This window comes from Mauremys mutica, chromosome 11 (assembly GCF_020497125.1).
Source record: "Mauremys mutica isolate MM-2020 ecotype Southern chromosome 11, ASM2049712v1, whole genome shotgun sequence".
Taxonomy (NCBI): domain Eukaryota; kingdom Metazoa; phylum Chordata; order Testudines; family Geoemydidae; genus Mauremys; species Mauremys mutica.
Window position 1 is genome coordinate 37787731 of NC_059082.1, and position 14454 is coordinate 37802184.

At 49.2% G+C, this 14454-nt stretch overlaps 1 protein-coding gene across 2 annotated transcripts in view; it reads left to right on the forward strand.

Annotated features, from left to right (window-relative positions):
• PTPN9 (protein tyrosine phosphatase non-receptor type 9) overlaps positions 1 to 5078 on the forward strand; it is a 53262-nt gene extending 48184 nt beyond the window's left edge. For both annotated transcript variants that reach the window (XM_044979539.1, XM_044979540.1), the window contains 3 exons: positions 1433 to 1583; positions 2217 to 2424; positions 3148 to 5078. In XM_044979539.1, the coding sequence (XP_044835474.1) occupies positions 1433 to 1583; positions 2217 to 2424; positions 3148 to 3362 (574 nt within the window). In that variant the 3' untranslated portion in view covers positions 3363 to 5078. The remainder of the gene's footprint in view (positions 1 to 1432; positions 1584 to 2216; positions 2425 to 3147) is intronic.
• The last annotated feature ends 9376 nt before the right edge of the window (positions 5079 to 14454 follow it).

Sequence of the window (14454 nt, forward strand, 5' to 3'; positions counted from 1 at the left end):
GGCCTGGCCACTTGGGGACGTTCAAGATCCTATGTCCCGTTTCACAGAATGAGAGTTAGTGCCATGGTGCAGGCTGAAGTCTGGTTTTTCCTTAAATCTCACATCCTGTGACTTAAGCATACAGCACAGGATATGGCACAGCTTGCTTTCTTCTTCACTTGCTGCCCTAAACATTTATAGTGGTGTTCTGCACTGTTAAAGCATCTGCCACATTCTGCCCAAGAAGTGGCTGCATTTTGGTTGTTGGTGGACATAATTTATACATGTATATGAAAAGTTCATGTGTAGGGGTGTGGATGTACATGTGTGTGTATATGTATATACAAAGTGCCATACAAATTTATATATACATAAACAGACTATATATATTTACTATGTGTGTGTGTGTGTATATATACACACACACACACACAGAGCAAATATATATAGTCTGTTTATGTATATATAAAATTTGTATGGCACTTTGTATATACATAATGTGTGTGTATGTGTCTCTATATATATTGAGAGAGTTTGTATAGTACTTTGGGATCCTGTTTCCCATTTCTGAAGCCTGTTCCTTCTGTGACCTTGGTCAGGTGACTTAATCTCCCTGCCTCGGTTTCCCCATATGTAAAATCAGTCTATTAATATCAGCCTCCATGGAGTTTTGAGTCTCTTAATGTTTGAAACACACTGAAGATGTGCGAAGCATTATCATTATTTTAAGTGTGGAGTTTGATTTTAGCATTCTGGGGAATAGCTTACATCAGTGGGTCTCCATTTTTTCCACACCTGGAAGGGCAGGATGACTGCAACCCCTGATGCTTGCTGGTGTCCACCACCCCTGTTGAGAGCCCCTGAGCTGTTGTTAGCCGTCCAGTCAGGCAGGGCTCACTGCATCCAATTTATGCTTTGATCAGGTTTACAAGGTTCTCTCTACAACCATTATGGCTAAAAAGCTATTTATTTTATGTTGTTTTATTTTTTTTAAATGAAAAGGCAAGAAAGGAAGAATTGTTGTGACCCCCAACATTAGAGTCCTGGTGTATGTTGAAATGACCTATCAGATTGACAGACACCCCCAAAATGGCCCCTGTAACGATGGATTAAGTGGCCGAGCCGTTTGTCTCAGTGCAGTGTTTACCAGTCTGACGTGTCTGCCCAGTATTTGGGGGATGCTGTCAGGGCAATTGTTTCTAAGGTGCTTGGCTTGCCTCATCCTTCACCCCTCCTGCACGGAAGGATTCTGTCCCCCATTTCCCTCATCTCCCGTTACCAAGCAGGGTCTGAGTGTAGGGTCGGGGCAGGTGCAAGCCCGCCAGCACGTCTGAGACCCAGCTGCCCTACAGGTTGGTAGGTGGCCTGGCCGGGATGGAACGATCTCCCCAATGCACTTCAGAGAGGAGGCGATGAAGAACCCACCCTTCTCCCCACCCCTCCTATGTTACAGGCTTGAAGAAGGAGGCAGGAGGAAGTGTGGCCAATACTGGCCATTGGAGAAAGACTTCCAAGTGTGCTACGGATCCCTCACTGTCACCAACCTTGGGGTGGAGAACCTGAACCATTACAAGAAAACCCTTCTGGAGATCTATAACACTGAGGTAATCCCCCGCCCCTCACCTCAAGGAACCTCTCCAGAAAGGGGTCAGGGGACTAGGCTCCATGGGGAAGGAGGCTGCCGTCCTTACTGGTGCCTGTGGAGGAGCAGGCAGCATGGGTGAGCCCCAGCTGCCATCCTCTCGGCTGCCTGTGGAGACGGGATGGTCTATGCCAGTGAATCCCAGCTACATGGGGAGAGGGGTACGGCCATCTCTGCGGAAGAGAGACACGGGGTGGAGCATGGTGTCTCGGCAGCACTGCGATGTGGGCCAGCTGGGCTCGGAAGCTGCCCCAGGACCCCGCTGTGCTGATGAACTCCGCTGGCTTGGAGAGAGGTTGCGTCTGGGTTGTTTGGCATTGATGGCGGCCTGCTGATCCCTGGTTGGGAGACAGGACCCTTGGGAATGCTGTGTGCGGGTGATGTGACAGAAGGAAGGGGCGGGGACACAGAAGAGGATGGGCTGGGTGAGGGAAGGCCCATGCTGCAGGCCTTCCCTCAGCTGCTCCAGGAAGAAGAGAGGGAATGTCTGGAGTCCCACGCTGTACATGGGGAGGAAAGGGGCGCTCCCGGGGGGATGGGGGCAGGGGAGTGGAATGGAAGTGAAAAGCACTGACAATGGGGCTTTCGCACACAGCACAGAGAGAGGCGTCTGGTGTCCCATTTCCAGTACTTGAGTTGGCCGGATTACGGCGTCCCTTCTTCAGCCGCCACTCTGATCGACTTCCTGGGGGCGGTCAAGCAGCAGCAGCGGTTGGCGGCCAGTGCCCTGGGGCCCCGCTTCAAAGGTCACGCAGGAGGGCCGCCTATGGTGGTCCATTGCAGCGCTGGCATTGGCAGGACAGGTAATTCTTTCCAATTCCACAGAGCAGGCTGCCGGGGGAGCCCCTGTAAATAGGAGACAGAGAGAATGAAGTGAAACCCTGCTGGTGTCATTCCTAGTGAACCCCTAGGAGGCACCTTAGTTCGAAGGGAAATAGCTCCTCTTTCTTCTTACTGTATTTTTTTCCCCTGTGGGATGCTCTCCAGACCCACTGTGAAGCCATGGAGATTGTCACCCTCCCCTGGTACTTTCCAATTCCAGCTCCGCGCCCCATGGGGCTTATTGCACACTGAGGGCTGTCTGCGATTTGTTTCTGGTTCAGGCAGTCCTTAGTCCCTTCCCAGGGGGAGCCATGTACCTTCAGCCTGAGAACTGGGATCCCGAGAGCGGCTCTTTGACATGGCAGATTGCTCTTAACTGGGCTGGTCCTTCGTGGGAGACTCACACGGGAACTCCTTTCTGTGGGATCCACCTGGGCACGTTGACAAGGACACACACACCTGGAGCCTTAAATCCCCGTATGTCCTTCAAGGATGGAATTCCTCCCCCTTGCAAGAATTCAGTGTTAATCTGTGGCATTAGGGCAGAAAGTTCCCCAAGGGTAGCTGAGATTTTAGGACTCCTTAGAACGGTAACTGGGAGTCTACGAGTGGCAGTGGGGAGCAGGATTGTCAGGTGTTTCTGTGGGGTGGTGCTGCTGCAGAGGCAGTGTTTTGATGGACTGCCTGTTTGTCCCATCCCTCAGGTACCTTCTGTGCGCTGGACATCTGCCTCTCCCAGCTGCAGGACACGGGCACGCTGAACGTGTACCAGACGGTGATGCGGATGAGAACGCAGAGAGCCTTCAGCATCCAGACCCCCGAGCAGTACTATTTCTGTTACACGGCCATCATTGAGCATGTGCAGAGAGAGGGCCTGCTGCCCTCCACTCCCACACGGGCAGGCCAGGAGAAGAGCTAATGGGGACGCAACCCAACCTGATGGCAGGGACTGGCTCTCCTGTCAGTCACGACCAGCCCACCTTCCTCACGACCAATCCGGATTCAGCAGAGCCTTCAGTAACCAAACTCCTTTGTCGTAGGGCTCCAACCTTTCCTTGGCTAGCTGGTTCTGATTAATCGCAGCTAGTAGCCACTGACTAGCGGCTCGTGGTCTTAACTATTAGCACCTGCTGTTGAACTGTGCCTTATTCAAACCAAATTGTGGCTGCCACTTGCCAGGGGTAACTAGAGATAAGTGGGAAGAGGATCTGCTCCTCAGTATGATTTCGTTTTTGTGGGACCACCTGAAATCCACCTGGAGGACTTGACTTAAAGAAATATCCATTTCCAGTACCACCCTAGCCTTGGGCTTGGAAAAGACACATTCATCAGTCTTACCTGCCACTAGGTGTGTGTGCCTGTCTGTCTGTATGTGTGTATATAATATATACTCCATTTGTTCAGGTCTAGCCTACGTAAGTATTATATAGATACATATATACACGCACCTGGTTCTGGCTGCTCCCGGGGCTCAGTGTTGTCATGTTGTCTCACTGCTGTGATCTCTCCAGGGGCGAGTTATAGCCTTGCGTTGTGAATGGCGCTGTGATGTTACTGGCTCTGTTTTGTTTTTTCTTTTCACTCCTCTGCTGCAGCTGTAGAAGACGCACGCTCGCTAGTGTACATGCCTGGCAGCGTACGGACCACGGCGTGTGTTGCGCTGATACATTCCTGTTGGATCGGAGTGGTGCGGAGAAGCTGCGCTAGGCCCAGCTAGATCAGAGCACATGCTACATCCCCATGCCAGGGGTGGCATGCAGGGGTTACACTGTCTTATCCAGCAACAAAGAGTCCTGTGGCACCTTATAGACTGACAGACGTATTGGAGCATGAGCTTTCGTGTCTTGCCTGTCTTTTATTTGGAGGAGGGGTCCTGGGGCCGATCTTTTCCCTTGAGTGAGGAGTTGCAGATCTTCACTGTGATGAGGGGACCCCTCCTTCCCAGGCTGGAGATGGCTCACTAGGGGGAAAGCAATGGGCGGCAGTAGGTACGAAGTGTTGCAGGGCAGAGGGCTGTGAAGTGCTGTCAGAGTAACTGGGCTTTACCAAGGAAGTCTGAACTCAATTCATAGGGGTAACTTACTTGTGCGCTAGAAGCTGTGCTTTTCCAGGGAGTCCCCCTCCCGCCTGTCTCTGCCAGGCAGACATCATCAGGATGAGCTGCGGCTGCCGAGTGCCAAGCCAAGACCACCTTAAGGTATAGAAGCCAAAAACCTGGAGCAGCAGCTTACCCCTTCCTTACTGCCCAGGCGGTGCCCGGCCTGCCATTCAGTGCACAGACTGCGCAACCCCAGCCCTCCCAAGTGCTGCTGGGATATCTGACCATCATGCCCCTCCTTCCCCGCCCAGGGATGTGAGGCTGGCAGTTGAGCAGACCTCAGTAACTTTATACTGTAATAAGCTCTCAGAATGTGTACGTTCTTATTTTTACAACCTTTTTGGTTTTGTATTTAACATTCACTTGATCGAGCCAGAGCCGGAAATCATTGTAAATGTTCCTATGCGCTGTCGCATGGCGAGACGGTTTTGTATTTACGTATAAATATACCTACAGACGATCCGTACGCTTAGCTTCATCAATGCAGCCGCTTGTGGGGTGGGAAGGGGGAGTTGAAGTCAGGGAGTCTGTGGACACAGAGCGAAAGAGGGACTGGGTTAGGATTGTGGGTCTGACAGCCTGAAATGTAGCTTTGTCCAGGGGGACCCAGGCCTGGTCCAGTGTCCACTGAAGTCGATGGGAGTCTGTCCTTAAGTCCAGTGGGGGCAGCATCCGGCCTGCAGGGGGTTAACCAATGCAAACCTCTCTTCCGCTCCTGTTGGCCTCAGTGGGAGTTTGTGGCTCCATGGGAGAAGGACCTCCTAGGTAGACCTTGGACTCAATGGTAGAACGTCACACAAACTGTTTGTGGTAGCAGAGAGAGAACCAGGCTGCTGTTTTTGGTTATGCATACTTTAATTATGGATTAATTTACTGTGCTTCTCATGTATACAGTACTTGCCCAGATAATCCCTCAGGATGTCCATTACTTAGGGCCACAGCCAGCCAGAAAAATCACAGGTAAATGAGTCTCCTCTTACTTCTCCGTTGTTTGGCTTTGCACTAAATAGCCTTGTTGAAAGAGGTCAGGCACAGGTGTTCATCTGGGTGTGGCTGGTGGGGTTTTCCTTTCAAGAAAGTATCAGAGGGGTAGCCGTGTTAGTCTGGATCTGTAAAAGCAGCAAAGAATCCTGTGGCACCTTATAGACTAACAGACATTTTGCAGCATGAGCTTTCGTGGGTGAATACCCACTTTGCATCCGACGAAGTGGGTATTCACCCACGAAAGCTCATGCTGCAAAACGTCTGTTAGTCTATAAGGTGCCACCGGATTCTTTGCTCCTTTCAAGAAAGCTAGCTCTCTTTTCTGTAATCTATGGGTTCGGCCCAGACACCTCTGCCCCTTCACTATAAAGGAACCTCGATATAACGCCGCCCGATATAACACAAATTTGGATATAAAGCGGTAAAGCAGTGCTCGGGGGGGGAGAGGGGCTGCGCACTCCGGTGGATCAAGGCAAGTTCAATATAACACGGTTTCACCTATAACGCGGTAAGATTTTTTTTTGGCTGACAAATTGTGTGTGCCCCTTTAAGGGTTTCATTTGCGGATTTTCTGCACAATTTAATACAGAAGCCTCAATTATACAGTTAATTACAGATCACTCAACAGGCTCAGTACAAACATGGGGCAGGGTTTTGAGCTGCTCAGGTAAATCAGAGACACCCTGACACCCATTATTTATGTCCATTATATTAGCACCTAGAGGTTCCCACCCATGATCAGAGCCCTGTTGCGCCAGGTACTGAACACATACATAGTCCCTGCCTGGAGGGGGTTTATAATTGAAACAGACAAGACACAACAAGGGAGGGGAAACGAGCACAGCGAAGGGAAGTGATTTGCTCGTGGTCACCCAGCAGGGCAGTGGCAGAGCCTGGATTAGAACCCAGATCTCCTGGCCCTGTCTAGTGCCTTATGCATTGGAGCACATTGCCTATCTGATGCAGGCACACATAGCCTCCCTCCTCAATGGCCACCCAAACGATGACTTCAAAGAGCTGCACGCGTTACCAGTGTATTTATGCCCCCAGTCCAATGAAAGCAACATGGACAGGATTAATGTTGCCTGTTCTCCTTGGATGCAGAAGGTGGGATACAGATGCATAAAGGTATATGCTTACCTACTAGAGTACGCCAAGGTGTGCGTACACATAGGCCATCGTGTACGCATAAACATCAGACACACACGTATTGGGAGAGTGTCAGCCATGGCCCTTCAACCATTGAATCGCTGCTATCCAGTATAACCACGCTACTTGAAGGTCCATATTGCTTTTAGTCACCTTTTAAAATATGTTAAGTGGGAGGGTGGTTAGAAATACATTTTTTAAAGTGACCATTTTTAATTCTGCCCCCCCAACCCCCTCCCCCCCCATTTGAGGTAGTACAGCCACCAAGCATTTCCCTCACTGCTGTTGCTTCTTTAATTTAAGGCTTCTAACGTCTGTAGCTGCTTTTTGCAAACCCGGTGCTTGCTGTTGATGCCTGTTCGATCCCATTTCTGTGGAAACAGTCACCACCAGGGCAACAGGTGCTAGGACCCTGCAGAGAGCTGTAGAGTCATTCTGCAGCCTGACAGCCAGACCAGGTGGGTCTCATTAGCTCCAACTCAGGAGAATACAGGTATTCTCTACAGCTGAGGGAACTAGGGGCAGGGACAGAGGGGGCTGTGTAGCGAGAAGCCCCCAAAATAAGCAAGCTCAGGAGGGAGCTCACTTGGATGTATGTCCTGAAGAGCGTACAGTCTAAAGAAACAAGCCAGGCAGGCAGCGGGAGGGGAAGGGACTTGCCCAGGGTCACTCTGTAGTTGAGCTGGGACCAGGACCCACATCTTCTGAGGCCCGATCTGGTGCCCTATGCACTAAACCGCACAACGGATTCATTAATTAAAAAAGCCAAAACAGCTTAGGGGACATTCTGGTCCCATTGTAGTCAATGGGTGTTTTACTACTGAAGTCTATGGAGCCGGGATGTTTGCCCCTTATCCTATTTTTGCCATTCCAGTGCCCCTTGCTGTGGAAAGGGAGAGAGCACCAGTAGCTCCATCTGCAGTTGGTCAGCTCATGATTCTGTTGAAATGAAATGGACACTGGATCAGTCCAAAATAGGAGACTTTAAATCCCTTTGTTTGCTGGTCCCTCTTGCTTACCCTTCACAGGCGAGATTGGAAAGGCAGCTGAAGGATTGCAGCTGCTGGCTGCCCACTGAGTAAGATAAATCCTGGTTTGCAAAAACAGCTTTAGCCTTTGGGATCCTTGGAAATGAGCAGTAAGAAAACTTTTCTGCTCTGTGAGCGTACCACCCCCAGGAGATACATTCTCAGAAACCCAGAGCTGAACAGTTACAAGAGCAGCCGGAGCCTCCTCCAGCCAGTTGGATGCCTCCTTTCCTGATGCCATGTGCATTTATACGGAGGCAGGATCAAATTCTGCTCTCCGTTACACCTGTGTGAATCTGGGGGAACACGATTTGGCTTCACTTGTTACCTGAGGTTTACACCAGTGTGACAGAGAGCAGGATTTGGTCCAGGCACTGTGTACAGTTAACAGTGAGCTGCAAAGCTTGATAAATATACATATCTACACACTCTGATATCCTGGAACTTGGAAGCCAGTTCTGCCATCCTTGGGCAGCCAGATCTCTCCACTGATTTACAAATGGAGTAAACAAGGGCCTAGTAGCCTGTATTATCAGAACCCTACGAGTTCACCTATTCTTGTGTTACATTCTAGTGAGGTTTTGCTCTTGACTTATCAGACTGAAGGTTGCAGAAGAGTTTCCATTCAAATGCCCCGTTTTCGGTTGCTCATAATTTTTTAGGGCTGAGATTCTCTAGGCGTGGTCTCTAAACTGAGCAATACCCATTCCGCTGGGTTTGAGTACAAGGAGGAGGGTGCACATTTCCCATTCTAAAAAAAAATCTTGCAGCTTTTTGTTTGTTTAACACAGCCTTGCCATCAAAATGACAGGGTTGAATGTTGAAATTTGGTCTGGAACTAGCCTTAAGTGGGGAGTAGTGTGCAGCCTTCTTCCAAAGGTGATGGGGTTTGATTTTTAACTGTGTTATGAGCGTTTGAAACTCTCATGCCGAGCAAATGCTGTACGTTGTTTTCACTAAGTTCATTAGTCCTGCAAACACTTATGCACATGTTTGACTTTAACCACACAAGTAGATTCCGTTGATGTCAAGGGGCTGATCGAGGCAGCAGGAATCTTGCACTTGATTACAGTGAGCGTTGGATTGCGCCTGAAGTGCAGACCTGAAGCAGGCTGCTCTGTGCACAGCTGAGTCAGGTCCTGCCTATTTTTCTGTTGCTGAAATTGGCAGGGAGAACTCAAGCTGAGGAAAGAGCTCTCGTAAGGTGCATGGGGGCCGAGGTAAATGCAAGCTCCTTGCCACAGTGTCTGTAGATCTTGCAAAGTAGAGCCCTGCAGCCTGTCTCAGGTGTGCAAGAGGGAGCCCTGCTTTGATGCATCTCATCAGCTGTCAGTGATAAAAATTCAAAGCCCCTTCACCACCTGTGGGCTCCCTAAGGTGTACAGGCGAGGACAGAGCTCCTGTGAATTTTCAAGGTGTGTGGCAGGGATGCTCGTTCTGGCTCACCTTGGGAACTCAGCAGCTGGGTGCAGAGTTCCTGTGGTGCACAGGTGAAAACCCTACCTCCTCCTAGGATGCCTGGGGCAGGGGCATTCAGGTGGGGTCTCTCCACATATTTCTCAGTGAGGGGACTGACATTTGCTAATTGCAGTTTTGGAAAGTCTGCAGAACATCCAAGTGCTGGAGGCTCAAGTGCTGCTTTTTTCTGTATAAAACCTAAGAAATTCTATTTTTAAAAAAGCTTCTTTGAAGAACAGTGAGGAGGCAACAGCTAGGCTTTCCAAAGGCAGGGAACGCCAGCACACAGCTGGCACCCACAGCCTTAGCTCTGCCCCAGCCTTAATTACACGATCATATATAATGTGTTCTACAGTACCGTTCATGTTAACATCTTGTTAATACCTAGCTCTTCTCTAGTGCTTTTCATCTGTTGGTCTCAAAGCGCCTGACAAAGGAGGCATTAACCTCATTTTACAGATGGGCAAATGGAGGCACAGAGCCAGGAAAGTGATTTGCCCAAGGTCACCCAACAGGCTAGCAGCAGAGCTGGGAATAGAATCCAGGTCTCCTGAGTTCCAGTCCAGTGCACTATCCACTAGGCCACACGGCCCACTGTACAAAAAATACACAGTAAAAGGTACATACACACACTATAATCTGTACGCAGTAACTGTGACAATTAGGTAGCACATATAGGCCACCAAATGAGCTTTCCTAGTCAACTGTTTCATCCCCTGAATTGCACCCAAGGAAGTCGGTACTATTGGTTGAAAACAACATTGTGTAGCTGTTGATTAAATTCTTCCTATGTACATTAGAAAGGTGAGAACTCGCATAGAATTGTACTGTATGAAAAGTCTGACAACAAAGCGATACTGAATTATTGACAAAATTAGTGTTAGGATTAGACATTGGAGGAAAAAAGTACAAGCTATGTTACATCTATGTAAGGATGTGAGGTAAAATGTATGACTACCTTGCATTATTTGAAAAATTGGGGAATCATAGATTTTTAAAGCAAAAAGGGTCCATTCCATCATCTAATCTGTCCTCCTGTACAACACAGGCTATGTAAAGCATAGACATAGAAGGAATGGTCTTATGGATTGGACACTGAACTGGTATTTGGGAGACCCACACTCCTTCCCTAGATCAGACAGACATCTTGTGTGACCTCAGGCAGGTCCCTTAATCTCGCTATGCCTCGGTTTCCCATCTGTAAAATGGGGCTAATAGTAATTCAGTAGAGTTGTAAGAATAAAATCCATTGATTAATGATAGTTTGGTGAAGAGGGGCTGTACAAGGACCTAGTTAGATGAAAATCAGGAAGTGCGTCCCTAACTCTGCCCTTGTTGGAGTGGTTATCGGCGCAGACTTAGCATTCATTGAATGTTTGTTTCTTTTGTGGAGGGAATAGTGGGAGAATGTGACAGCATTTTAACAGGAAGAACCCTATTCCCACGCCCTCCCGCATCATGTTTGAGGACCAGGGAAATGGGATGCTTTTAAATAGTAACCATGGGGTTTTGACAGCTGGCGAGGACTGATCAAACCTGCGTCATTAAGTCCTTTGCCTGCGGCACTCTATGGGCTAAAATACTGTAAAACCTGTCCCAGGTCTCTCTTGCACTTTAAAGAAGGCATTTGACAGCTGTGACCCCTGGTCCTTGGGGGTTGTGTCACCACCTTGAAATGTGGCCTGTTTCTATCCTGCCTGGCAGGGGCTAGGGTGTAAATCAGTGGAGATGTAAATCTTTAGAAAGCTCTGTTCAGGAAGGGCTGCTTGTCTCACCTAATGTGACAGAAAAGCCAGGCATGCTGATGAGCCAACATGTTGCTAGAATCTCCAAGCTTGCGGTGGGACAGGGCCTAAGGACCGAGTTCAGCCTGAGTGCTGACATTCCCATCCCTCCCCCCGCTTTTTTTTTTTTTTAAATGAAACATTACAGGGTTTCTTTAAATGCAGTGAGCATTAGTCCTTACGAGAAGGATGTAAAACCTGTGTGAAACTGACCACAGCACATGCTGCAAATAGAGGCATGGTGGCCACACATGCACTCCAGCTAGTTCTTCTGACCAAAAGAAAGTGAAAATGTAGTTACAAGCCAGAGGAGGCCAGGTCACTCTGAGCCAATAGTGGATAATGGATGTATTTTTAAAGAATCCCAACTTTAGCTGGAAGGAAAACAAAAGGATTCTAATCAGTCAACTGAGGAAAAAAAAGTATGTCCCAGTCTACAATGTTGGGCCCGATCTTAGAGAAGTTGCAGGACTTTTAGTCCTTGTATCTGTTAAATTGTGCTTGAAAATGCTTTCCTGAGCTGAGGTCTAAAATGCCCAGGTTAGTTCTGAAGAGATTTTGAATGGCTGAATCACGAACCCTTCTAGAGCTGCGTGTTGTGCTTTTTCCCAGCCTCACAACACAGGAACGAGGGAACAGTCAATGGAATTAAGTGGTGACAAACTGCAAAACAATTGAAGGAAATACTTGTACAAACAACATCCGGTTAGACGGTGGAACTCATTGCCACAGACTGTCACTGAGGCCAAGAACCTGACATTTTAGTAGTAATACCTAGCTCTTCTCTAGCGCTTTTTATCAGCAGCTGAAAGCACTTTACAAAGAAGGGCAGTAGAATTTTCCCCAAGCGCTTGGATATTTTATATGGACCAGGAACTCCGGAAGCTCCCTAACCCCGCTTCTTCCCCCACCCCCACCCCTTCTCCTGAGGCCTCGCTCCTCTGTGCCCCTCCCCCTGTTGCTTGCCCTTTAGGCTGGTAAAAAGTGATGGGGCCATGGCCCTCTGGACCCCCCCCCCCCATTCTGGCGCTCCTGATATGGATATCAAGAATATCCAGAGTTGTCATAGATTTTTTTAAGGGCAACACAGCCTCCTGCTTCGTGGTTTAAGCCAATCTTTCTGCTAGAGATCAGGATGAGATAGCCGGGGGGGGGGGGGCGCAGATTATCCCACAAATGCTACTGCTGGGTTTTTGCTTCTTCCTCGTAATCATCTGGTGCTGGACACCATCAGACCCAGGGCCTTGGACAAGATGGCCCTCGGGTCTGAGCCAGTCTGGCAATGCCTGTGTTTTCTTACCACCTCCTGTTGCTCTAGCTCTGGTGCAGCTCCACGCCTCATCAGGGCAGGTGCAAGGATGTTTCGCGCCCTAGGCAAAACTTCCACCTTGCGCCGCCCCCCCTCCAGCCTGAGGCAGCTCTCTGCCCCCCCTCCACCCTGAGGCCGCCCGCCATGGCAGCTCCACCCTGAGACCCCCCCGCGGCAGCTCCCCCCGGCCCGGGGAGCTGTGCGGCAGCTCCCCCCCCCAGTTCACCTCTGCTCCGCCTCTTCTCCGAGAGCGCCCTCGCCGCTCCACTTCTCCCACCTCCCAAGCTTGCGGCGCCAAACAGCTGATTGGCGGGGCGGCGTGCTCAGGGGAGGAGGCGGAGCAGAGGTGAGCTGGGGCGGGGAGTTCCCCTGCGTGCCGCGCCCCCCCATACTTGCTGCAGGCAGCCCTCTCCGCACCCTCCAGCCCCAGCTCCCTCTGCCTAAATGCCAATGACGACCGGAGCGGCTGAAGATCCGGTTGCCGCTGAAGGACCCGAAATGCTGCCCCCCAAATGCTAGCGCCCTAGGCGAGCGCCTAGGTCGCCTGATGGGTTGCACCGGCCCTGTGCCTCATAGCAACAGCGGGAACTGTAGCACAAAGCATCCCCTGGTGTTTCACCACCACGTTGACTAGGCTCCTCGGAGAAAGGCTGGGGTGTGGGCAGCTGGTCTGCTCTGGGGCTGCCACTGGCAGAGCTGGCCCCTGGGGAGATCTGAAGAAAAAGTTCAGCGTAGACGTAACCTGAAAAGGAAATAAGGGCTCGTCTTCACTGCAGTGTTAGCCTGACATAACTCGAGTGTTGCCCCTAACCCAATCCCCATTCACTCCCAAAAATCTCTAGCTCGAGTTAAGCGGCACTTTACAGGTGCTGACACTCAAGCTAGTAATGCAGTGCGGATGCAACTGCAGGCTACAAGTGCGAGTTAACAAAACTCATCCGTGGCTAATGCAATCGCGTGCTGCTAATTCATCATGCTGGGTCACTCCAGTTCATTTTGCAGTGTGGCTGCTCTCACTTGAGCTAGGCTAGCTTGGGTGGGGTAACTGGAGCTAACTCTTGCAGCAAATCCTTCTGTGATCCTTAAAGAACCAAAGTCTCCTAGCACATTTTGAACAATGACCTGGGAAGTAACTAATGCTCCCCACCTGAATATTTCCAAAGAGGGGGTTCCTCCCTTGAAGAGTTTCTTTTATTACCTAGCTCAAAAAAGTGTTTTATTCATAGATTCCACAGCCAAAAGGGACCACTGTTTCTGACCTCTTGTATTTACACAAGCCATAGGACTTCCCCAAAACAATTCCTAGAGCAGGTCTTTAAGAAAAACAGCTGCTTTTGATGGCTATTATTTATGTAGCATCCAGAACGAAATACACGAGGCATCTCACAAACATAGTAAGAAAACAGGGCTCTGCCCCAAGATGTTTACAAATCTCCAATAGTTACACACACACACACACACACACACACACACACACTTTGCATGACCCTCTCTGTAACTAGTACATGTAACATCACAAATGGAGCATTCTTACTTCAGCTGGGGGATAAGCAGCAGGTGAAAACCTCGTCTGTGTCTTGGGAACCTTGAAGAAAAAATTATCTAAATTACTAGATGAACGTGTTTCCGATCTGGAGGTGAGGTGCCTCACGTATTTCTGGATGCTACATAAATAATAACCATCACAAAGCAGATGAAAGCAAACAAAATACTTTTTTTTTTGAGCTAGGTAATGAAAGAGCCAATGTCATTGGTTATGTCTATAACATAAAAACCATCAGCAGCAAAATGCAGTGGGTTAAAATCATGCTACTCTCTAAAAAAGCTTTAGCCCACTGTTGCTGTAAGTGACACCTGAGATTACTGTAACAGAAAGAGATTAGAGGAACAAGGGTCTGTATTTTTTTCCATGTGGTAGCGCTTTGCATATAGTCAGTTTCCCTTGTTGTTTGTTAGGGTCTCCTGCAGCAACAGAGGAGGTAAAAACGCTACTGTAAACCCACAAAATTTGGGAAGAGGACTCAAAGCAGGTATAGAGGCCTGCTTTTAACTCCCCGTGTGAAACTGACTGGATTTCAGGTTGGTGTTGCTTTACAGGAGATAGATCTGTTCTGAACAGCTTTAAAAATAAACAGAACAAAAGCGATCAAACGAGATGGCCTGTACCCTTGATATGACTCCCTGTGTTATTCAGGTCTCTT